At 34.0% G+C, this 24,239-nt stretch overlaps 1 protein-coding gene and 1 pseudogene across 1 annotated transcript; one reads left to right on the top strand and one right to left on the bottom strand.

Annotated features, from left to right (window-relative positions):
• Window positions 1–2,053: 2,053 nt before the first annotated feature.
• Window positions 2,054–2,812, bottom strand: LOC142610509 (arogenate dehydratase 3-like; annotated as a pseudogene).
• An 8,276-nt stretch (window positions 2,813–11,088) lies between these two features.
• On the top strand, window positions 11,089–13,746 carry LOC142609914 (putative aquaporin PIP2-1). Its single transcript, XM_075781638.1, has 4 exons — window positions 11,089–11,722; window positions 12,342–12,637; window positions 13,134–13,274; window positions 13,374–13,746. The coding sequence occupies exons 1-4, from the start codon at window positions 11,434–11,436 to the stop codon at window positions 13,491–13,493; spliced, it is 846 nt and encodes a 281-aa protein (XP_075637753.1). The 5' UTR covers window positions 11,089–11,433; the 3' UTR covers window positions 13,494–13,746.
• The last annotated feature ends 10,493 nt before the right edge of the window (window positions 13,747–24,239 follow it).

Raw genomic sequence — 24,239 nt, 5'->3', positions numbered from 1 at the left:
CCCAAATGAGCCTACGGATCCTGATTTGAGACCGTTAAACCATCTCATAGCCACAGGTCCCAAGCTAGAGGGGAAGACTTTACACATCAAAGTCTCGTTGTGAGAGTGCACTGCCATCCTCTGGTTGAAGTGACTCACGTGCTCCACCGGGTCAGTTCGGCCATTATAGATGGTAAACGTGGGCTGGGTGAACCTTCTAGGAAGCCTCCCCCTCTCAATCCTCCGTGAAAACAGAGATTTAGAGAGTTGGTGCAACGCCCTACTCATGGTATCGTTACCTAAGCCCCTAGAACGAAACTTCTTACGTCTGCGTGTTGGTTGATCGTCTTCTTCACCGGAGGATGTTGCGCTGGTGGGGGAACACGACCTTGAACTGTACCCAACTCCCCTATCCTTTTCTGAGGAAGAACTAGACGAGGACGGGGAAACCTTACGCTTCGCGCGACGTAACTTCCTCTTTAAACGATTAATTTCCCTCTGCATGGATTTAGAACCCTCATCGTGAGTAGTACTACCTCCTCCATGAGTATGGCTAGCGCCTGGGTATTCCGTATGAACGCTTCCCTCACGATCCCTACGATGTTCAAGACGTTCAAAATGATCTTCCGGTTGTGATCCTTGTGACTCTGCATGGTGAGAGCCTAAGCCTGCCATAATATCCCTACCTCTTCTAGACTAGACTCCCCACAGACGGCGCCAATTGTAAATGCACAATTGCACCTGGACCCAAGAACAGTTATGGGCTCAGGCCCAATGAGCCTTAAACAATACGATTTGTAGAGTGTGGGCTTGAAACCTAGGTTAGAAATGGATGGGACTTAAATGACAAACCAAAGACTGCCAATACTTGGAAACAACAAGGAATATTGTAAATAGCTTTCCTCGGACGTAAGCCGAGAGCTGTTCTTATATTATATCTCTCTCTTTGTCTTTTTTCTTTTTAGGTTACAAAAAGTTCTGTCCTCTTTTCTGTCTTAAATTGCTCTTTAAATACTACTCTTTTGAATGCTCTGTACACGTGTTGCCTCATCTCCCCCTTAAACTAGATATTTCTTTTCTCAGTGCCTTTGAATAGTGACCAGAAGTTTCTCTTCCACTGTTCAGGTGTCACTTCCCCATAAATGCGGCCAAGGTGGTAGATGCAGGGTCTTTAATGTGGAGGTAGCAGCCTTTATCTTTGACTTTTCTTCAACACCGGTGCTTCTGGGGCGTTCTAGGGTTCACCCCTTTTTAACCATTGGTCTTGACCGTGTCATTCCCCAACCTTTACTATGAAATCCCGAGTTCTTCAACATTTATCCGAGGATAAGGTCACCCTCGGCTGGATCTTCGGATCCTCGGCGCATGGGCCGACCCATAGTACTAACAATTTCTAAACCCAGGATCAGGTCGGCCTTCCTTAACACGGCCCACAAGGTCCACGTTCCCATCAGGATCTCTTTGCCCCCCACAAGTATTAAAATAAATATGATATATTTTTATAAATATATCCAACACTAACTACTTATGAACCAATTTTACATTTATGCCCTTAACTTTTATTCATATTTTGCATTCATGTGGGTGTAAAGATAAAATGTCATATATTTTTGTTTTAGTTTCCTTTCTCTTTGCAAACCAAATAAAGGAAAGAGAAGTGCATTCTTCTATTTTCTTTTCTCTTCCCCTCCCTATTTCCAAACATATATGAGAGAATGGTTTTCTTTCCTCTTCTCTCTCATCTACTTTCCCTTTACTCATTTCTCTTCTCTTCTCTTCCCTCATCTGCAACCAAACATAGTGTAAGATTCCAATCCTCTTTCTTTTTTTTCTTTTTTTCTTTTTTCTTTTTTTTCTTGCGGTGATTTAGAGTTTAAAAAAAAAAGTATTAAAATTAAATATTGGCAAAAATGCAAAACTGACCCTCTAACTTTCACTCTTTTTAATTTTAGTTCTCTAACTTTCAGTTTTGTCAATTTAGTCCTCTAACTTCCAATTTTTGTCAATGCAAGATTCCGTTAAATCTCAGTTATGGTTGCCATTAATGTCATTGAGTTCCCCCCCACCTTTTTTTTTAAATTTCGGAATTAAGGTGTGTGATCTGTGGCCTCGACTCGATTTTCGTCAGGCTAATGTTCCTGAACATGAACGCCAACAGGACCTTGAAAAGGATCGAGGTCCCCTTGTCATGCGCGAACACATTGCTCATCTTGAATGGGCGGTCGATGCGAGGTATTATGGGCTCTCGGGCCAGCATGTCGAACCGGGTCACGTTGCTCAAGTTGTCCTGGATTCCGTCAACGAGATGTTCATCCCGTAGAGACCCGCGATGCGTGAGCTGGCTATCGTGGAGGTTGTTGGTGGCGACGAACTCGGCTGCTCCCGCTGTGTCGTCGACTGCCTCGCATGCAGCGTTGAGGCCGAGTTTCGTGAGGGTGAGTTTGCACTGAGCTAAGGCTTGTGGGTGTGAGGTGACTCGAGTCAAGTACTCTTTTCGGACCCCAAGTAAAGCCAAGAGGCAAAGGTGTACGGGTAATTGGACCTCGCCGACTATGTGGAGGTGGTGGTGGAGGAAGAGGTCGTAGTTTCTGTGAATCGAGCCGCTGAGTGAGATTTCGATTGGGAGCACAACTCGATCAGCAATCCAAAGCTCAATGGCTTGGAAAGCCACTTCGAACTAGTCACAAGGAATGGCTTTGCAGTTCGGGTAAGCTTTTCCAGTCGTAGCTTCAGAGTACGCGCTAGGAACACCTTGGTAAGCAACCCGGAGCTGCGACCCGTGCATCGAAGCCGGCGATAGGTCTGTAATAGTTAACAGCTGCGACCCGTGCATCAAGCCACTGTTTTTTTTTTTTTTTTTTTTTTTTTACAAATTTTTCTTTTTTCTTTTAATTCCGAAATTAAAAAAAGGGGGAAAACTCAGTGACATTAACGACAGCCATAATTGGGATTTAACGGAATCTTGCATTGACAAAAATTGAAAGTTAGAGGACTGAATTGACAAAACTGAAAATTAGAGGACTGAAATGAAAAAAAGTGAAAGTTAGAGGGTTAATTTTGTATTTTTGCCTTAAATCTTTTATGCATTTATAGAAAAGTACTAAAATGAAATCAAGCATTCTTATCAAGAGTGTTAAAAATGCTAAAATGCTATTTTTAGCATTTATAAGAGCATCCACATTCATTTATTCTAATTCTATCCTATTTTACCATTCAAAAAGTTACTTTATCAATTATACAATACGATTTTACAATTCCTCAACATTCAATCTTCTATTTTACCATACTACACATTAAAATAATATAAATATAATAATATAAAAATATTTCCCAATTCTCTCAATTCTCTCTCTGATCTCTGTATCTCTTTACTCTGTCAAACTTCTTTCAGTTACACCAACACCACCGTCCACCTTCTCTCAGTCACACTACCACACCATCCACCTTCTCTCAGTCACACCACCACCGTCCACCATCCAACTTCTCTTAGTTACACAAAAATCATTCACAAACCAGAGAGAGAAAATCATTCACAAACTAGTTAAATTCACAAACCAAAAATCATTCACAAAATCCAGAAATCACAAACCAAAAATCCCACGCCGCCGTTGCACCACTAACCCACGCCCACATCAGTCACAAACCCACCACCGCCAGAAATCCACACAACTCGCCGATCTCCACCGGTAAAAACCCAAATCACTCACCGATCTCCGATCTCCGATCCAAATCAAAACAAGAAACCCATGCCGCCGCTGCACCACCTGACCCATGCCCACATCAGTCACCGATCTTCGATCTCCAATCCAAATCAAAACAAGAAACCCATCACTCACCGATATGTTGATTTTGTCGGTTTGAAGAGAGAGGGTCATCCACACATGCAAGAATATCGGTTTGAAGAGGGTCATCGGAGCACCAATGCCTCGTCGGTTGAGTGAATCGGTAAAGGGATCGGAGCACCGATGCCTCGTTGGAATCACTATCAGAGAGAGAGGGTCATCGGCGAGAGAGAGGGTCATCGGAAAGAGTCTTGGGTCTGGAGAGAGTAGAGAGCAAATGAGAAAGAGAGAAGGAAGAGAGAGAAAAAAAAAAAGAGAAAGAATGAGAGAGGAGAGAGAAATTGCCGGGTAAATAAACAGAAGGAGTATTAAAAAATTATATTTTTTTATCCCATTTAGCTACAGTACCATCTTACATTTACGATGGTACTGTAGCTAGATGGCAAAAAAAATTTGACTTTTCCCATTTGCCATTTTCATTGCTGAGCAGTATTTGAGTCTAAATGCCAAATACACCTTACATTTGGCATATACCTTTTTTTTTTTTTTTTTTGGTAAACGAAAATGGGGGGATTTATGGTTGTATTACACCCCCGGGCAGGGCGCCAAGAAGCCAGCGGAACTTACACCTGTGCGGGATTTTAACCCCACTAAGGATGCCCACCAACAGGAACTCGTTGGTAGCGGGAATCGAACCTGAGCGTGTTAGGCAGAGCGAACGAACCATACCCAACTGAGCCAAGCCCCCGTTGGCACATTTGGCATATACCACACTCATTCTGATGCTCTAACCACAAAAACCTACTCCATCAAAGATGCCATATGCTAAAAAATTTGACATCTTGTTACAGTGAACTCTTATTTTTGAGAGTACACTATAGCAAGATGTTATAATTTTTTAATGTTTTTTTTTTTTTGCTGTGAGAGAGAGAGAGAGAGAGAGAATAAAAAAATAATAAAGAAAGAATATTTAAATAAAATGGTAAAAAAATATGAGTTTTGATGTTGAGAGTATTATAAAGTGATGTGTTAAATGTTATAAAATTAAATTTTTAGATGCTAAATGTTAAAATATTTAGAAGTTTTGATAAGAATGCACGAAAAATTTCAAAGCAGTATGTTTCTTGACTGCTTGCCACCAACAATTAAAGCCATTATTTTCTTATTTTTGAAAAGAACTACAGCCATGAATTTTTTACTAGAGCCCTTCACACTTCCCATATTTCCCACGTGTAAAACTTTTTCGTGAGTTCTACTTTAGCTTACGGTTATTTATTTCGATGGCCCTTTTGGCTTTTGCTTTGGTACCGCGTCCTCTCATTGTTCACGTTGTCATAACAACGCTTATAAAATCACATGTCCACCTACTTTACTCTCAACCCACACCTCTCAATTTCTCACTCTCTCTCAAGTCTCAAGTATCAAGAACTCTCTTATACTCCATCTTCGATCTCACTTCTCCAGCAAAGGAAGAATACTCCCTTCTCATAATCTTGTTCATCTTCATAACCAGGGTCTCTCTGTCTCCTTGGTATAGTTGATTTTTTGTTGTTGTTGTTGTTGTTGTTGTTGTGGTATTAGCAGGACAAAGCGATTCTATTAATTACTACAATGACAAAGGGTGTCACATATTTGAGTTCTTGGATTGAGGTTGCACCAACCCGGATTATTTTTCCAAATAAGCTTCATGTTTCTCCTGTATTGGAGACAATTATTGAAGAGGAAACTGAAGAATGCAACGAAGACTCCTAATTTCTTTTTTTCTTTTTTATAATGAAATTCTGTGGATTTGTTAATGCCCTTCAATTTTAAGTTTTAAGGGTAGTGAATGGACTCTGTAAGTTTTGTAGTTCATCTTAACAATCAGAATTGTCTTTGTACCTATGTCTTCCACTTCAATTCCAATTTGTCTTATAAGTAATCTTTTTAGCATAAACAAATAGAGGGTTACAATCACGGAAAAATGGGCCTTTTGCTAATTAAATTTCTCTTCAATCATGGACAAGAAACGAAGAACCTTAATTGTTACCACATCAATTGAACCCCATTAATCTTGCAGGTGATTAAAAATCCACTCAAGCCCAAAAAAAACCAAGAATATATGAACTATTAGTCCACATCAATACCAATACCATATGGATCTTGCTGGGTTTCCCCAAGATTGACAATTGGGATAGATTTTATTGATGTTTATTTATAGAATCTATTTAGCTGAATGCAAGCACAATCAATGAACCCAATATGGATCTTGTTGGTGAAAAAGAAAATTTTTAGTTAATTTCACTTGAGAGTTTTGGGGGCTAGTGGGGTAGGTGGAATTGAGGTGGAAGATTAGCTCTGAAGCAATTTGTTTCTATGAAACTAGATATGATGGCATATAACAACTGCAATTGGAGTGAAGGAAAGGGCCTCTTTCAATAGGATTGAGAATAAATTTGACCCGATTAGCTGGGCAGCTTAGAGGGACCTTTATCTATATGGATTGACCATGGGGAAGATCGCCACACTAATTGAGCAATGGGGCACATTGAATGAAGATGTGTGGATTTGTTTCCCATACTATTTTCCATGTCAAGAGTTTGTGGCAGGGGCTGATTTTGGCTTTTCATTTTGAATTGCCAGTCAGATTTTGATAAGGGGCCTTAAGATTCAAATATTTGTTTTTGGTCTGTAAGGTATGCCGATTTTACAAAATTAGCTTGCTGCTATTATGAGCCCAAATGGATATTTAAAATTTCTCCAAGAGTCTTTGTGAATCCAAAAGTGTAGAGAATTAGGATTAAAAAGTGTTCGGATTAATAAGATTAGATACTCTTGTAGATGTTTGGTAGTTCTTGGCTTGGAATGAGAGGGATAGAGTTTTTCATAAGTGAGGCTTAGGTCCAATGCATGTAGTGTACTGAATCCATTAGGATGGTGACATATGTTCAAAAGTAGACATGTGTTATAATCTTAATGGGTTTAGTACAATTGAATATTGGACCCAAATTTCGCCCTTTTTCCATATTGGGAATCTAGTGGGAATCCCAGATCTACGGCCTATTTGGTAAGAAATTTCTAATGACGTTGTTTAAGTGTTGTGAAAATACGTGTTATGCTTTTTAAATACTAAATTTGTTATTTAAATAATAGTACTAACCCAATCCCCAGTTGCTTTCGATCTAAAAATGATGACACTGCATCTTAAATTTGTTAAACTTAAATCTTTACTATAAGAATTGATCACATATATGATCATGTCTGAAATTTGTAAGAATGGTATCTTAATATAGAAGGTCACGGGAATCTAAAGCAATATGTTTCTTGGCTTCTTACCACCAATAATTACAGCCACGAATTTTTTACTTTGAGTCCTCCACACTTCCCATATTTCCCACGTGTAAAAACTTTTGGATGAGTTTTTTAGCTTTTAATTGTTTATTTTTTTCGATGTCTCTTTTGGTACCGCGTGGTCTCATTGTTCACGTTGTCGTTTTAACTTATAAAATCACACGTCCACATACTTTTAACTCTCAACCCACAACTCTCAATTTCTTATTAGTCTCTCTCTCTCTCTCTCACCACTGTGAACAAGAACACCTCCAAGAATTCAGGTCTTGAAACTGTCTTATACTCACATCCTCAATCTCACTTCTCCAGCAAAGGATACTCACTTTTCATTATTAGCAGGACAAAGCTATTCTCTAATGGAAAAAGGTGTCAGATTTTTGAGTTTTTGGATTGAGATTGCACCAGCCCTTCTCATTTCTCCAAATAAGGTTCCTATTTCTCCTGTATTGGAGACTATTACTGAAGAGGAAGCTGAAGAATGCAAAGAAGACTCCTAAAATATTGGAGGGTTTTTTTTTTTTTTTTTTATAATTATTTTTTGGGTCTTTCCTTAAATTTTGTGGATTTGTTCGCAGACCCTTCAATTATTACTTGGGTAGCGAATGGACCTGTAAGTTTTGCAGTTTATCCTAACAATCACATTTGTCTTTGTAGTTTGTACCAATGTCTTACTCTGCAATTCCAATTTTTCTCTAATAAGTGGAGCAATTTAATATAATCTCTTGACAAAAAAGAATATAATCGTGGGAAATATGGGCCATTTGCTAATCAAATTTCTCTTCAATAATGGACAAGAAATCTAAATTGTGAGACTTAATTGTTACTAGATCAATTGAACTCCTCAGGTGATTAAAAATCCACTCAAGCCCACCAAAAAACCAAGAATTTGTGAACCAATATTAGTCTACCATCAATACCAATATCATTTGGATCTTGCTGGGTTTTCCCAAGATTGACAACTGGGACAGATTTTATTGATGTGCACATTTATGGGATCTATTTAGCTGAAAGCAAGCACAATCATTGAACCCAATAGGACATGCCAAATACTGCCAAGCTAGTTGGCAGATTAGAATGGAGATCCTACATAAGGATTATGTGAGTTCCATAAGTCACGGTCGATATGAATCCTTTGCATTTCAAAAGGGGGTTTCTTAAATTTCAAGGACATAATTTCTCATTGACCAACACAACTATAAAAGATACCTCAAAAAAAAAAAAAAAAAAAAAAAAAAAAAGGAGAAGTGTATTGAAGACAATATTGGAGCATTCATGATCTGCTTCTATCTGGCACAGCTGAAACAGCTATAAAGGCCATTAATTTTTGTGCTTATCTTCTTACACTTTAGATTCCATTCATCACACATGCGACACATCACATGTCACACTAGAATTGAACAACTGGGCCCAATTCTCGCTCCTCTATAATCACTGAATCCAGCCCCATTTCTTTAACGCGTGGCTCTGAAATCTCAGCACAAAAATTCAAGTACGTTTCCTTACCGAAACTTCAAGACAAAGTTAACCCCTTTTTTTTTTTTTGCTTTTTGGAGGCTTCCCCATAGCTCTCTAAAAACATGTTTTTAATGAAGTTCCTTGCAGTTTCTACTTTCTACTTTCTGCTACTATTACCATAGAAAAATAACAGTAAAAGAATACTAATCAATCAATTAATGGTAAAGTAGACCTTGTACAATAATTCTTGCTTTGTGCGTGAAACGTGGCAACATAACAACCATAGGAATTTCTTCTTTTGTCTTGGTCTAGCCAAGGGTCTCTTTCAATGTATCAGGATAATAATAATGATGATTTGAGATGAGTATAATTAACTAATAATTCTTAGTTTTAAGATCACAAATTATTTCACAACTTTCTATCATAATTATAAATAATTATTTATCATTTATATATATTAACTCACAATTTTTTCTTTAATACTCACACCCTATCACATCATAATTAAAATAAAATAATAATAAAATAAGTATTATATTAAAAAAGTCGTGAAATAAATGGTGGTCATAAATCTTTTCTAATAATATTTAGAATTTGATTACACAAAAATAAGTATAATGATTGGTGGCGGCAGGGCCAAGAAAACGTGGCCAGAAATGAGTGGTTGAGAATGTAGGGGAGGTGTGAGGTGGGACTGAGTTGGACTGTTTTGGTGAGGACGGTGGTGATGGTGAATGAAAATTGAATTATTATTTGAATGAATTATCAATTGGTCGGTTTAGAGTCACGCCTGTAAATCGTTGTCACGATATTCACAGTACTCATGTGATTTTTTTGACCTGTCCATCGCCTACAATGTTTTAATGGTAGGGCCACCACCCAAATTGGGGGACACGTGTTAGTCTATGAGAGACTTTGAAATGACTTTGGTAGTTTGGCTCCGCCACATTTCTACGACGAGGGCCCCATTTTGGACGGAAACAGTTTGTGCTTTGTGAGGATCATGATCGCCCAAACTAAATATTTGTTGAACTTCGCATTCGCAATAAATATAAGGTTATGATCATTTTGGTAACAATCATCTCAAAATTATAAATGCATATATTAAGCGTAGCCTTTACTTTTTACATCACTATTTTATTTAAAACTATATTTTAGTTTTCACAATAATTAAAAATCATGACTTGAAAGACCAAATTTTCATCCACCCCGCTATGGACTCATGGGACTTTTAAACCATTTCATGGATAAAGAATGGATTAACTTAGTTAAATTGGGATATTAAATTGAAAATTATACATCTAAAATTTGAAATTGTTTAAATTTTACCCCTTAAAATTTTAGAATTTAAATTTTATCCTTGAAGTTTGAGAGTGTTTATATTTTATACCTTAACATTTCAAAATTTTAATTTTATCCCTTAAAGTTTAGACTTGTTTAAATTTTACTTCTTAAACTTTAGGGGTGTTTGGATATTACACTTTCTTAGGATGTAAAATCCAAACTTTAGAGAGAAAAATCCGATTTCAAAAAAGTCAATGTGTAAAATCTAAACACCGCTAAGTTTTAATGGTGTAATTTGCAATTTACCTCTCAAAAAAAAATTATTTTTGTCTAGAACTTTGTAACTTAGTATGCATTTGGTAATCGATTATAAGTTAGTTTTTTACTTAAATTATTTATTGTTTGTGAGTGACTTAGTTTTATTTCAAATAGTATGAGTTTCAACTTTTTTTTTTTAAAATAAGCAAATTTTAAACTTTTTGTCTCATATTATACAAATAAACTAAAAATAAATAAATAATTCCATACAAACACTTAGTGATAAGTATAACAAACTTCTCTTTATTATAAAAAAACTATGGATTGAATCATCTCTCATCCTTATTATATCTATCCAATTATTTAAAAAATAAAAAAGATATTCTTATATATTAATAAGATATTAGTTAATGTCATCTCACAAGTCACAACTAAAACAGCATTATATATTTGTTGAGGGGTTTTGACGGTTGATCCAATTAGTGGCGGTGTAATGATAAAGTTTTTATTAGCACGATAAGACCTTGACTCAAAAACAATATCATTCTTTTTTGTTTTTGTTTTATATTATGTCTTACCTAAAATCATTGGAAAGAAAAACCACAAAAATAAAAAATAATAATATTGCCATTAGAAGTTCTTGTCCTCGGTTAAAGACATGACATAAGATAATTGAAGAAAGTTCTAGTAATCACATTTAAAAAAAAGAAAAAAAAAAAGAAAAAGAAAAACAACAGTGAAAATGAAAGAAAGGAAATTCCTACCTAAAAACCCATGTGACATGATAATCTTTGTCGATACTATCAAAATAGTGTCGAAATTTGTAGCTACTCTTTTGGAACTTACTCAAATCACGTTTAGCAGAAGACGAATCAGAGTGAGCCAGAGAAGCACACAGAAGAGTGTAATTCATGTATCACGTAAATTGACACAATTTTTATCACAGCTAGCTTATATGTTAAACTATAATGAATTGTCTGTCATTTTTACATGACTCTGTCATTTTTTTTGCTGCCATTCACAATTTACTACATAAACAATTGTGATACAAATTGTGTCATTAGAGGTGTTCTTAGAATTTTCGGACAGACAATTTTACCTAAGGGTTAGGTATGGGTACATCCGAAAGCGAAAGAAACTAAAATTAGCATGATGGGGCGGCAAAGCTAAGTTTATTAATTAACTAGCTTGCTCAATCCAAAACCTCCCATATATACCCCCCTGAACTCCTCTACTTTCCCATCAAAATTCAACAACACTAGCTTAGAACTCTCTCTTACTTGCTCATCATCTCCTAGCTCTCTCTCTCTTCTTCTGTCACTACTACTCACCCTAGCTTTTAGCTATGGCTGCCAAGGATATTGAAGGGTTCCCATCTAAGGACTACCATGACCCACCACCAGCACCATTGGTTGATGCTGAGGAGCTTACACAGTGGTCCTTCTACAGGGCTATAATTGCTGAGTTCATTGCCACTCTCTTGTTCTTGTACATTACTGTGTTGACTGTAATTGGATACAAGAGCCAAGTTGACCATTCTACTGATCCGTGTACTGGTGTTGGAATTCTTGGCATAGCTTGGGCCTTTGGTGGCATGATCTTTGTGCTTGTTTACTGCACAGCTGGTATCTCAGGTGGGTTCTCTATCAAATATTCTTAAATTTGACTATGAGATTTGTAATTCAGTGGGATTATATAGTTATGATTGAAAATTTGGGTTTGAATCTCAGTTCTCGGAAGAAAAAAAAAAAATCATAACTTTAAATCCATTTAATTTTTCTAGATTTTGTGATCTCCTAAAAATTGAATAAGATTTATTGAAAGTATGAGAAACATATTTTTATATATATATATGTTATGTGATGACATGCAGGTTCCGATTTCTATAATTAAACAAAAAAGAAACAGAATATGTGAGTTATAGCTTTGAGCTTATAGTTAATTATACTAAATTATGCAGTAATGCAACATTATTTTCACATAAAAACATTATAATTATTTTAATTTTACACCCATCAAAACCTATTACCTTTACCACTACCAAAAAAAAAATTATATATTATGAATTTTATTGCGTTAAAAAAAAGTTGTGATTTAGTGTGATAATAGACTTATTGTTTTTACAAATATAACATGTTAATGTGACACTTTCAAATTTCTATAATTTTTATATAAAAAAAAAAAAAAATCAAGGCAAAGATGGGAGCTATATAGCATATAGAGAGGGCTTACAAATTTTACTAAATTGGGCAGGTGGGCACATTAACCCTGCGGTGACATTCGGGCTATTCCTGGCTAGAAAGGTCTCGCTGGTTAGAGCCATATTGTACATGGTAGCTCAGTGCTTGGGAGCCATATGCGGATGTGGGCTTGTGAAGGCATTCCAGAGGGCTTTCTACAGCAAGTACGGTGGTGGAGCCAACGAGCTCGCTCTTGGATACAGCAAGGGCACCGGATTGGCAGCCGAGATCATCGGTACCTTTGTGCTTGTTTACACTGTGTTCTCTGCTACTGATCCAAAGAGAAATGCAAGGGATTCCCATGTTCCCGTAAGTAACCATATCCAACTTTACAATTTGTCAAGGAACAATGTTAAATGCATTCTAGGAATTAGGTGTGTTATGATTCTCAGTTGAATTCAACAGTATAATTGAATTGATCAATAAGCCACATGTTTCAATTTAGTTGTCTTTAAAGAATGATGTGTTGTATTGTGTTTAATATAGTCACAATGATTGATTTTAATTGGAAACCTAATGTCAATCATCTAAGAAATTAAGACAATTGTCTGAAAAGTACTTGATTGAATTTAATTGAAAAACCTAATGCATGACATGATTGAATTTAAGTGAAAAACCTAATGCATGACGTCTAAGAAATTGACGGAAGTGGAAATGTGTTCCTAATGGTAAAAAACTGAAAATTAGGAATTCTCGAACTTTCTAAAAATGAAATGCTTGTCTTCAAATTGAAATAAATTTGAACAAAATAATTATTTTTACATCAATTTGACTATAATTAATAATGTTTTTGTATCAATCAAAGGTCTTGGCACCACTTCCAATTGGGTTTGCTGTCTTCATGGTTCACCTTGCCACCATTCCAATCACTGGGACTGGTATCAACCCTGCTAGAAGTTTCGGGGCTGCAGTCATCTACAACGAGAAGAAGGCATGGGATGACCAAGTATGCACCTAGCCCTCTATATTTGTTGTTGCAGAAGTAAATTTTCATTTATGTTACATAGTGGTGCTAACTTAAAATTGGTTTTCATGCAATTTACAGTGGCTTTTCTGGGTCGGACCATTCATCGGTGCTGCCATTGCTGCATTCTATCACCAGTACATTTTGAGAGCAGGAGCTATTAAAGCTCTAGGGTCCTTCAGGAGCTCTTCGGCCATGTAAACTACCTAATGGTGTTTCTGGTAATGAGGTTGGTTCAAAGAGGAATGGCATTTTCTATGGTCATGGAGGGAGGCTTTTGGAACCGTGGAATTTGTACATTGTAATGTCTAAGGCAAAGAATGCCCTGTTTTTCTTTCTTTCGTTTCCTGGGTACTCGTTTTTTATGTGCCCAAAGTGTTGTTGTCTATCCTATATTCCGTTTGACAAATGTGTACTCGTAATGTTGAATTTTATGAGCAACTGCTTTATGTTACTTTCTGTTTATCACTCTTTTTATAACTTCATTTGGAAAATCAACATTTATGAAGAGCAGTCCATCAATTAGTTGCTGTTAATGCAAAAACGGAGTATACTGCTTTATAATTAAAATGGTATATAGTATTGAATATAGTAGTAATTATTCTACTTAATTCTAGAACGAGGACATGGTCATTCCACTGTACTTTTCACATGTACTATTATACTCCTATAGGGTTCTCTAGATGTAATGAGTCGGCAATTTTATATCAAAGAAGTGCCGGGAATCGAATGAATTGGTAGCTGGCGGTCGATAGTTGTATGGACATTAAAACTGGACTTTTAGGAGGAGGATCATTGTTTGAATAGTTTTAAGCATCCCAGTTAAGCTTCGTAATGTCAGCTTGTAACTAATTAGGGCATTAAAGTAGTTGAATCTAGGTAGAATTGGATAGGTGGGAGAGATGGCTCTAGTGGTATGTCCCTCAATGGTTCTGGATGTCATAACAATGAGGTTCCATCTCACCTTATCCCTTTTCCTTGAGTTATAGGGCGCCTTATCCACCATGGTGGGCAGTTCTCCATATCAAAAGAAGCATCCCAACTCATTTTTCCTCCTAAACATGGGTTGTATAGGAAAAAAAAAAAAATATATATATATATATATATATATATATATATATATATATCTATATATATCTTTCCATGTCAAAATAAGCATGTATCTTTCCATGTCAAAATAAGCATCTCAACTCTTTTTTTTTTTTTTGTTTTTTTTTTTTTGTTTCCTCCTAGACATGGATTGTATAGGAAAATACATCTCTCCATGTCAAAAGAAGCATCCCAACTCTTCTCCTAGAAATGGATTGTTTAGGAAAATACATCGAGTCCTTTAGTCAATAGTTTGAGAGCCCTCTTTTTCTTTTCTTTTTTCCTTATTTCTTTTTTAAAGAAAATTTTAAAAGCCATCTAATTCAACTGTACTTTTTATTATTTTTACACAAAAAAACGATTAGGATAAAAAAAATTGCTTTCTGACAACATGGACTTAAATCCTATTAATTACAACAAAATGATTTTTCTTAACGAAAAATAAGCTAGAAGCGTAGAAAGGCATAAAAGACCCTCAAATAATTTAATTTTCAATAATTATTTTATGCACTAGCTAGCATTTAATTAAGTAAACATATAACAAGTTTTTATTTGCAAAGGACAAAAGATTTGGACTCATGCATAATGCACATAAGATACCTTCTCATTAATTTACAATAATTCATTCTCCAGTACTTTTCACATGTATTATAATACTCATATAAGGTTTTCTAGATGTAATGAGTCGGCAATTTTATATCAAAGAAGTGGGACATTAAAACTGGACTTTTAGGAAGAGGGTCATTGTTTGAATAGTTTTAAGCATCCCAATTTTTTATTTTTTTATTTTTGAGAGAGAGAGAGAGAGTTTCACAATCTATAGTATCTGCTTCTGATGATAGCATTTTATTATCAGACCAAGACACCAATCGGTTTTTGGTGTAGACTGAAATTGAAACTCAAATCTCTTATTCAACCGTCAGAGACTTTACTAGTGGAGCTAACTGGAACCTATTTTAAGCATTCTAGTTAAGCTTAGTAATGTGAGCTTATAACTAAGTAAGACATTAAAGTAGTTGAATCCAAGGTAGAATAATTAAGTAGGGTATTAAAGTAGTTGAATTTAAGGTAGAACTGGATCTCGTGGTCTGTCCCTCATGAGGTCATGGCACAAGATCCTCCATGGTTTTGGATGCCATAACAATGGGATTCCATCTCACCTTACCCCTATTCATTGAGTCAAAGGGCACTTCATCCACGATGGGTGGGTAGCTTTCCAAATCAAAAGAAGCATCCCAACTCATTTTTCCTCCTAGACATGGGTTGTATAGGAAAATATATCTCTTCATGTCAAAATAAGCATTCCAACTCATTTTTCCTCCTAGACATGGATTGTATAGGAAAATACATCTCTCCATGTCAAAAGAAGCATCCCAACTCATTTTTATCCTCCTAGACATGGGTTGTATAGTAAAATACAACAAGTCCTTTAGTCAATAGTTTAAGAGCCCTCTTTTTTCGCCCCCTCTTTTTTCTTTTGAAAGCCTTCTAATTTAACTATACTTTTTATTATTTTTCCACAAAAAACGATTAGGATAAAAAAATTTCTTTTTGACAACATGAGCTTAAATTCTATTAATTACAACAAAATGATTTTTCTTAACAAATAATAAGCTAGAAGCCTAGAAAGGCATAAAAGACCCTCAAATAATTTAATTTGCAATAATCATTTTATGCACGAGCCAGCATTTAATTAACTAGGTAAACACGTAATAAGTTTTTATTTGTAGAATATAGAGTAGAACAAAAGATTTGAACTCATGCATAATGTATATAGGATACCTTCTTATTAATTTGCAATAATTTATCATGATTTTAGTATAAATTAGTCATATATTAAATGCTATTATATTTTAATAATAGTCATTCAAGCTCAAAAGAATGAAAGATGAATCGTATTAACAAACATTAACAATAACAATAACATTGGACAGAAGGAGAATCTCATTGTGGTGATCCTCAATTGCGCATGAACACGACAAGGATAGAAGCCTAATATAATATGGACAAAAAATAACTAAGACAATATATATATAAGAAAAAAGAAATCCAAACTCCAAAGAGGTATGGAAAATGAGTGTGGTCCGAGTAACAATTTGAATAATGAAAATTTTATTATAATAGTGCACTAAAATGCACAATCACTGAGCTAATCAAGTTGATAATTATATTACCGTCCATGTGATCTATCCAGCTGTCAGCGGGTAGGTATGTCAGCATTGATTAAATAAATAAATAAAATTATAATGATAATATCTACAACATAATCAACTTACCGCATAATCTGTGCTGTTTAATAGAGTATTTTTTTCTGTCGTCGCCATGTTAGAATTCACCACGTAACCACTAAACAAAATTGGGAAGCGTGGCCTCCTATATTCGGGAAATTATAAAATTGTCATGGTGGATAAATTATATGGTCTATTATTTTATTAAAAAAATTTTACCTATTTAATATTATTAAATTGAATTTTTTTTTTTTATACAAAAATTGATTACTGACTCAACAATTTAAATAAATAAGAATTTTTTAGTGAAATTGTGAATAAGTGATGTGAGTACTAGATTCTACCCATTTGATATTACACTACACCGTTCAGTGACTTGTAGGAAACATAGAGAAAACAATTATTATTATTATTACTTCCGTAATAAAGTAACACCTTTTTTTTTAGTAGGGAAGGTCCGAAAGAACTAGAATTTCATCTTTAGGAGCCGAAGAAAAAATATTACCATTTAAAAATAAGAAATATAGTATCATAACTTAATTAATATATAAATATTCAAGCTAATATCTACTAACATAATACAAATAAAAGGAAAGACACAAACTATTAACTCCTATTTTATAATACATTTCAACACAATCATCAGTTAAAATAATTGAAGTTCATGTTCTTTTCAATATTGAAAATCATTGACGTCTACAATATAATTGATTCGGTATAAAAAAATTTCATATCAGTTTTTTTTAATATATATATATATATAATTAAAACGTTTGTTAGGAAATTATTTTCAATTTTGCTGGGCCTAGTTGAAACAATATATATGGCCGAAAAATTCAAATTTGTAATTCGATTCTCCATCATCGACAATGACAAATCAAATAAAAATTATATTTCTCATCTCAATATATGCTCACTAATCACTATATAGTCCTCTAATTAAAAAATTAATTAGTGTTGCCAATTGCCAAGTAAAAATTAATTACAAAAAAAGAACCCAAATGCACTAACAAAAACTTTAAAAGTCCTCGATCTCATTTGCTTAACATACCACCAAAGTTCATATATTCAAGGTATTAGTTTCCAAAATTTTAAATCTTGTTAGATTTGTAATATTTACACATAGAAGTTATTTTAGTTTTTTTTTTTTAATTTTTTTATTTGTTCGACTATCTTTGTGTAAGTATAATGCCATGTAGGATTTTTCTCAACCTTTACACATTATAATTTGAAAAGAAATTTGATATTTGGGTAAAAATCAGAAACATAATTTATGCTTCGTCAAAATTTAGAGGATCCAATATAGTACAATTTTCTAATAACTAGTGTGTTTGACTCCGGTTTCAGTTTTTAGCTTTTAATTTTTATGTATAGCTTTTTAATACATCACTTTTTCCCATTTCTTTCTCACTTTTTTCAAGGTATAAGTATACTTTAATCCATTTTCAAAAAAAAGTTTTCAGTAAAAACTAAACAAATTATTTCAAAACAGACCCTAAATCCAAATGGCACTGCATGTTCATGGGCTGAGCACCAGAGCCGGTCCAAGTACCTTGATGGTTAGGAGCTTTGAAAACCGGAATAGGTCTGAATCTGTTTGATACCAATTGCTTTGAAACGAAAGCCCAGTATGACTAGCACAATAACTAATCCAGTATGAGCCCAAACTTTAATATTGAGCCGGCCCGACTACTCTCTCTCAACCGGTACAGTTATATAGATATCAATTGCTTTGAACCAATCCAAATCCCATAATTACTGGCACAAAAACTAAATTAGTCTCAGCCCAAACCTTAATTTTTCTCTCTCCAATGTGTGTGTATGTCATTGTTTTAAGAGTTAGGGTACCGATACAACAAATTGTCACAAATTCACAATATTTTTATAATAGTTGAAGTGCCAGTCCCTCATAAGTCAAAATAAAATAAAATATTAAATTGAGACTTATCACAACTAAAAATAATGGTATTATGAAAATATTGTGACATTTTATTTATATTCCTAAACTTTTTATTGTTTTAACTTTTAAATAATTCGACACTTGAGCAACATAAAATAATACTTAAAAAATCTAACTATATGCCACTTGAGCACCATATGTCATTGTTTTAAATCATAGTTACATTTTATTTGAATTTTAAAAAAATCGAATTAGTTGACACAAGACGTTGTCACACAAAATTTTCATATAGAACAAACACCTTAAACATAAGCCTTACTCCAAATGAGAACTACAAGGGTAAAAGTAAAACACTAAAACTCAAATACAATACCCTATGTGCAAAATATAAGATTCCCTTATTAAATTCAAATATTTTTATGGATTCAATTTAATTGTTCTTCTTCTCAAAAAAAAAAAAAAACAATTGTTCTTAAATAAAAAAGTAAAAAACAATAGTTTTTATGTTTTATTGGTCAATTCAATTAGGTGCTTGAATTCAATATACTATACTTAAAATATTGTATCTAAGTTTTGCTTGAATTATATATACCCAACATGTTGGTAAATCTATCTAGAAGACAAACGATTACCCATGTCAAAATACTATAACCTTAATACCTTATCAACTTAAGCTATTGCGTATGAAGTATGGAATGTAAATTACATGATAATGTGATCAACGTATCAATTTCCAAGATGGTCCACCCAAGATGCAAACTTAATGCAGCTAGGTCAAAATGTCTCACACAAACATTCATACCAGCTCACAATATTTCATGTGTCCACCCAAGAAACAACCATAAAGAGAGTTAAAATTCAGCCAACAACAATGAAGTTAAATTAATGACCATTAAAAAAAAAAATGCTTCACGTGTCATCAAAGACAATTAAATTTAATCATGTATATATCCCATTGATTAATATAGTAATATTGTGGAGTTTAATTGGAATTTTTTTTAATTAGAAAACTTAAAATATAACACTTAAAAAATTATATCTAAGTTTTACACCTGAAATAAATGAAAAGTTATATATTGTCATAATTCTAACATGGGTAATACTCATAGTCTAATAAAAAATCACAAATCACGTAAAAAAAATTGTAAATTCATAAAGAAATCCATAAAGTATATGTACCCTAAATCAATAGTTTTTTTCCAAAAAAAAAACCTTTAAAGCGAAATGATTGTTGCATTATTTTGTTCCAAAACAATCAAACATCCATTTCGTAGATAAAGATTTAAGAGGGAAAAAAAATATATTATTTAGGATATTTCAAAAAAAAGAGAAAGAGGAAGAAGTCAACTAAAATATTATTCAATTCGTACAACGTGGCAATCTAATGAGGCCCGCAAATCCTCACCCTGTATCACAAACAATTCACATGGAGGGCCTCGGGAACATGTCAAATTTTCGATCTTTATTTTCTCATGTGTGAAGTGTGCAAACTTGTTCTTCATTTTCTATCATTTCTCTTTCTGTCTTGGAAATTTCTTGAAATCATTTCGCAACCTTGGCTTTCAATTGGCAAAAGAATTAAAACTTGGAAAGGAATTTTAATTCGCAACCTTTTCATCATAACAAGGCAAAGCCACATGACATCTCATTAAATACGATAAACGTTGTCGTATTCTCTACTTAATCATGAAAATTGAAACGAGAAAGAGAAACCATTTAATTTCCATTTGCCACCATTTCTTCATGGACCTTCCATTTGCCACCCTGAAAGCAATGCTTTTTTCTCTCACACACGTATTTAAGCTCTTCTCATCTCTTCAAAACTTCAAAACGCAGAGTTCTCTAAGTTCATTTACTAAAACACTTCAAAAATCTTATAGCATATACCTTATTGCTTCTAAAGTTTTTACAAATACAAGCCCTCTCTCTCTCTAGCCAATACCTTTAACCATGGCAGAATTCTCAAAACAATGTTTCTTTATGCTTATAGTCCTATCATTAGCAGTAATTCCTACCATGCCAACAAATGCAACTGAACCTACAGACCCATTTGAGCTATCATTAGGCAGTGATTCCATGCCTGAAGACCAATCTGATGAGCTCTCATCACTTGCAAATAACACCACACCTACAAACCCAATTGAAACTTCATTTGCTCAAGCTCCTGATCAAACCCAATATGACTCTCTCTCACCACAATACTCTGCTCCTTCTCCTTATGCAGGAGATGAACCACTCTCTTCAGCATATCAATACAATTCTCCTCCTCCTTATATCGAATCATTAGCTCCTGAATATGAATACTATTCTCCTTCTCCTTCTCCTTCTCCTTACGGTGAAGAAGAAACCTTGGCTCCAGAATATGAATCAGACAACTCTCTTTCTCCAGAATATGCTTCTCCTTCACCTTATATCGAAGCTATGGCACCTGAAACTGAAGGCGATGGCTTCTACTCTCCGCTCGAAGCTCCTGTGCCCGCTCCATCCATGGCTATGGAATCAGACACCGATGAGTATTCTCCAAAGCTCCCTCCTGCAACACCATTCAGTTACAGTGCTGAAGATGATGCTGGGGTGTTTGAGCAAGAACCAGAAGTTTCTTCGCGTGGAAATGGAGGAACTCTGGCTGGGCTTATAATTGGTGGTGTTTGTATTGTTGGGTTGGGAGCTTTGGTGTGCAAGAAGAGGAAGGATAAGAGGAGAAGCACACAGTACAAATACTTGGGTAAGCGAGAGGAGCTCGAGATATTCTAGGACTACAATTTTTCCTAAATCTTTTTTCACAACTATTTTATATGCACTTTCAGATGGAATACTATTTCTTTTCTATCACACAGCCTGTCATATTAAAATTGTGCACAAAAGATTGTTGTTCTAAATTTTCTAAGACTGCGAAGATTCTCTTTCCCTATAGAATTATGATGTATCTAAATATTTGTACTACTAATTTTAAAAATATGTATGCAGCTATGTTACTCCACAAGATCAGTTCTTGAATGATCCATGCTACATGAGAAATAGTAATGGAAGTTCCAGTATAGTTTTTGAAGAATGTTCACTACTTAATTTTCTTTGTTGGAAAGTTGGAATAATTAGACGGTAATATTATCTTAATTTGGTAAGATCTTCAAATTGAAATTGTCAGTTATTACGGAGATCAGTTTCATGGTTTGTAAGCTTTATATATGAATAATAGAATTGGAATATTGGTTAACTTTTCCACCTATAAGACCTGAAATTCTTAATTGAGATATAAATTATATAATCTATTTTTTTACGGGCTGAATGTTGAGATATAAATCTTTTTTAACCATATTATCTCAAAGATATATGCTTGGTCCATGATCAAAACCTAAGGCATAATAATTAATAAATTCCTACAAACTCCTCATATATGTTTTTATATTGAGTGTGAATTTTAAAAATCTAATTGTTAGATTGCATGTTCTTATTATATCTTTCATGCTTGCAAAATTTCAATAAAATCAAAGAGCAATTGTTATATTATCAAGCAAGTGTTAAAATTTTAAGTTTTTGTGGTGTAAAATTGTGTATAAAAAATAAGTTTATTAATAGAATAGTAAATAATATTCGATTTGAACGAAATTTGATATATGTGTTAAGAATATAAGGAACATGAAATTCAACGATTATATTTTCAAAATTTACACCCAGGCCAAAAAAGAGATATATGAGAAGTTTGAAAATTTTCTCTCTAAATTAGTTTAGAAAGAAACTTTGTTCCAAGGATGGACCTACACTAGGGCCGGGGGGGGCCATGCCCCCCCCCCCCCCCCCCCCAAAATAATATATGCATATAAGCTATAAAAAAAAAAATGGAATACAAAAAATATTTAGATATTGACCTACAAGAAAATAAATAAATAAAATTCATGTCCCTTTAACTACAAAAATACATACATACATACATACATACATACATACATACATACATATATATATATATATATATATATATATATATATATATATATATATATATATATATGGACTAAACAAAAATCGCGCACAAAATAAGAAATACTTATTTTGTATGTTATACTTTGTTGATGCGTTTTATAATATGAAATGTATAAGAAATACTTATTTTGTATGTAGTATTTTGTTAAATATGAAATAGATGTTAGTTTTTTTTTTCATAGTTTTTTTTTTGGTTTTAAGCTTTGGCACCCCCCCCCCTCCCTAGGTATGAATCCTAGTTCCGTCCCTGTTTGTTCCACAATAATCTAGTTTGTTATTAAAGTAAATTATGACAGGTGAAGATAACTCTACACAGACCATGATCAATTGTGATTAGAATTCATAGAAACATCTCCTAAATTAACAAAACCAACAAATTCTCGCCCATTCAATATCTTTATAAATGCGATTCACATTCACAATAACTTACTCTTAATTAACTTCTTTTTCAAATAATTTTTTTTATAACAAGTTGGGATTCGAATCTTGGTTATCAAAGACTCTAAGTAATATCATTGAGTTACAAGGCTCTTGACGTTACTCTTATTCAGCTTAACTATGATTTTTTTTTATGAGTTTATAAATATGTTATTGTTAGGAACCTAAAGGTTCCTAATGAGGATGAGTATGAATTGTAGGGGGATTGATGAAAATTGCAGGAAAATTGACTTAATTCGAGGTAGTCACCCTCTATAAAGAAAGAGAGAGATTAAGAGAGAGAGAGAGAGAGAGATGCACTAATGCACTAAGAAATTGGTTTATTCTTCATTGATATTGTATATTGGATTACAATCATGTATTTATAGGAGATTATCTCTAATTTCATTGGCCTACATGGCCTCATCCTATTGGTTCTCTTATTCTCCATGTGCATTAATAATTTCAACATGTGCTAAATGTGATTAACCATGTGCATTAATAATTCCAACATGTGCTAAATGTGATTAACATGCTTGGAATTGTAACTAACTAACTAACTAACTAAATCTAAATACAACAATTATTATCCATATTCCTAACATTTCCCTCTCCTTGAAAACACCTTGCCCACAAGGTGTTGTTGTGAAATAGTATCTTCATTAAAGGACATCTTCTAATCGACCAATTCCATTGTGACATTTTAATCACCATATTCATTCATTTCTCTTTGACAAATGGTCTCATGCACATGAAGATTTCTTCTTTGTGGATCTTCAAACTTTGCTCGAATTCTTGAGCCTTCAATGTTTCTTCAATCTTCAAGGTCTCATTGGCTCTTTGAACTTTGAAATGTTCTTGTATCCTCAAGCCTTCATTTGATTCTAGAACCATTAAAATTGTTGGCACTTGTATTTTGGATTCTTGAATCATCGACACTTGGATTGCTAATTCTTTAATCATAGACTCTTGAATGGAAGCCTCCATTGGTGTATCAAAAATTAGTTCTTGGAAGTTAATCATCACCTTCTTTGTTAGTTCTTTGGATCGAATTTAAGGGCAGCGTCTTCATGTATATCATCATCCACTTTGACACAAAAATCAACGTCCTGACTTACAACAATAGTGGTAGATTCTTGGAACTTGATTGGTTCTTTAAGTTTCATTAAATCAAGAGATTGTAACTCCTCTTCCGTCATGTTCTCAAGATTTTTTTGTAATTTTGAGAGCTCTTCTTTCATAACCTTTTTAGATTCAACCAAGGCATTGACCATCTTTGAAATATGTTTAACATCCTCTGAAACTTTGTTCAACATTTGCAGTACTTCTTTA

Source organism: Castanea sativa, chromosome 9 (genome assembly GCF_040712315.1).
Source record: "Castanea sativa cultivar Marrone di Chiusa Pesio chromosome 9, ASM4071231v1".
Taxonomy (NCBI): domain Eukaryota; kingdom Viridiplantae; phylum Streptophyta; class Magnoliopsida; order Fagales; family Fagaceae; genus Castanea; species Castanea sativa.
This window is presented reverse-complemented; position numbering and strand designations above follow the sequence as displayed.

Coding starts and splice junctions, on each gene's coding strand:
- LOC142609914 (XM_075781638.1), top strand. CDS start 11,434: ATGGCTGCCAAGGATATTGAAGGGTTCCCATCTAAGGACTACCATGAC. Junction 11,723..12,341: donor CTGCACAGCTGGTATCTCAG/GTGGGTTCTCTA, acceptor TAAATTGGGCAG/GTGGGCACATTAACCCTGCG. Junction 12,638..13,133: donor CAAGGGATTCCCATGTTCCC/GTAAGTAACCAT, acceptor TATCAATCAAAG/GTCTTGGCACCACTTCCAAT.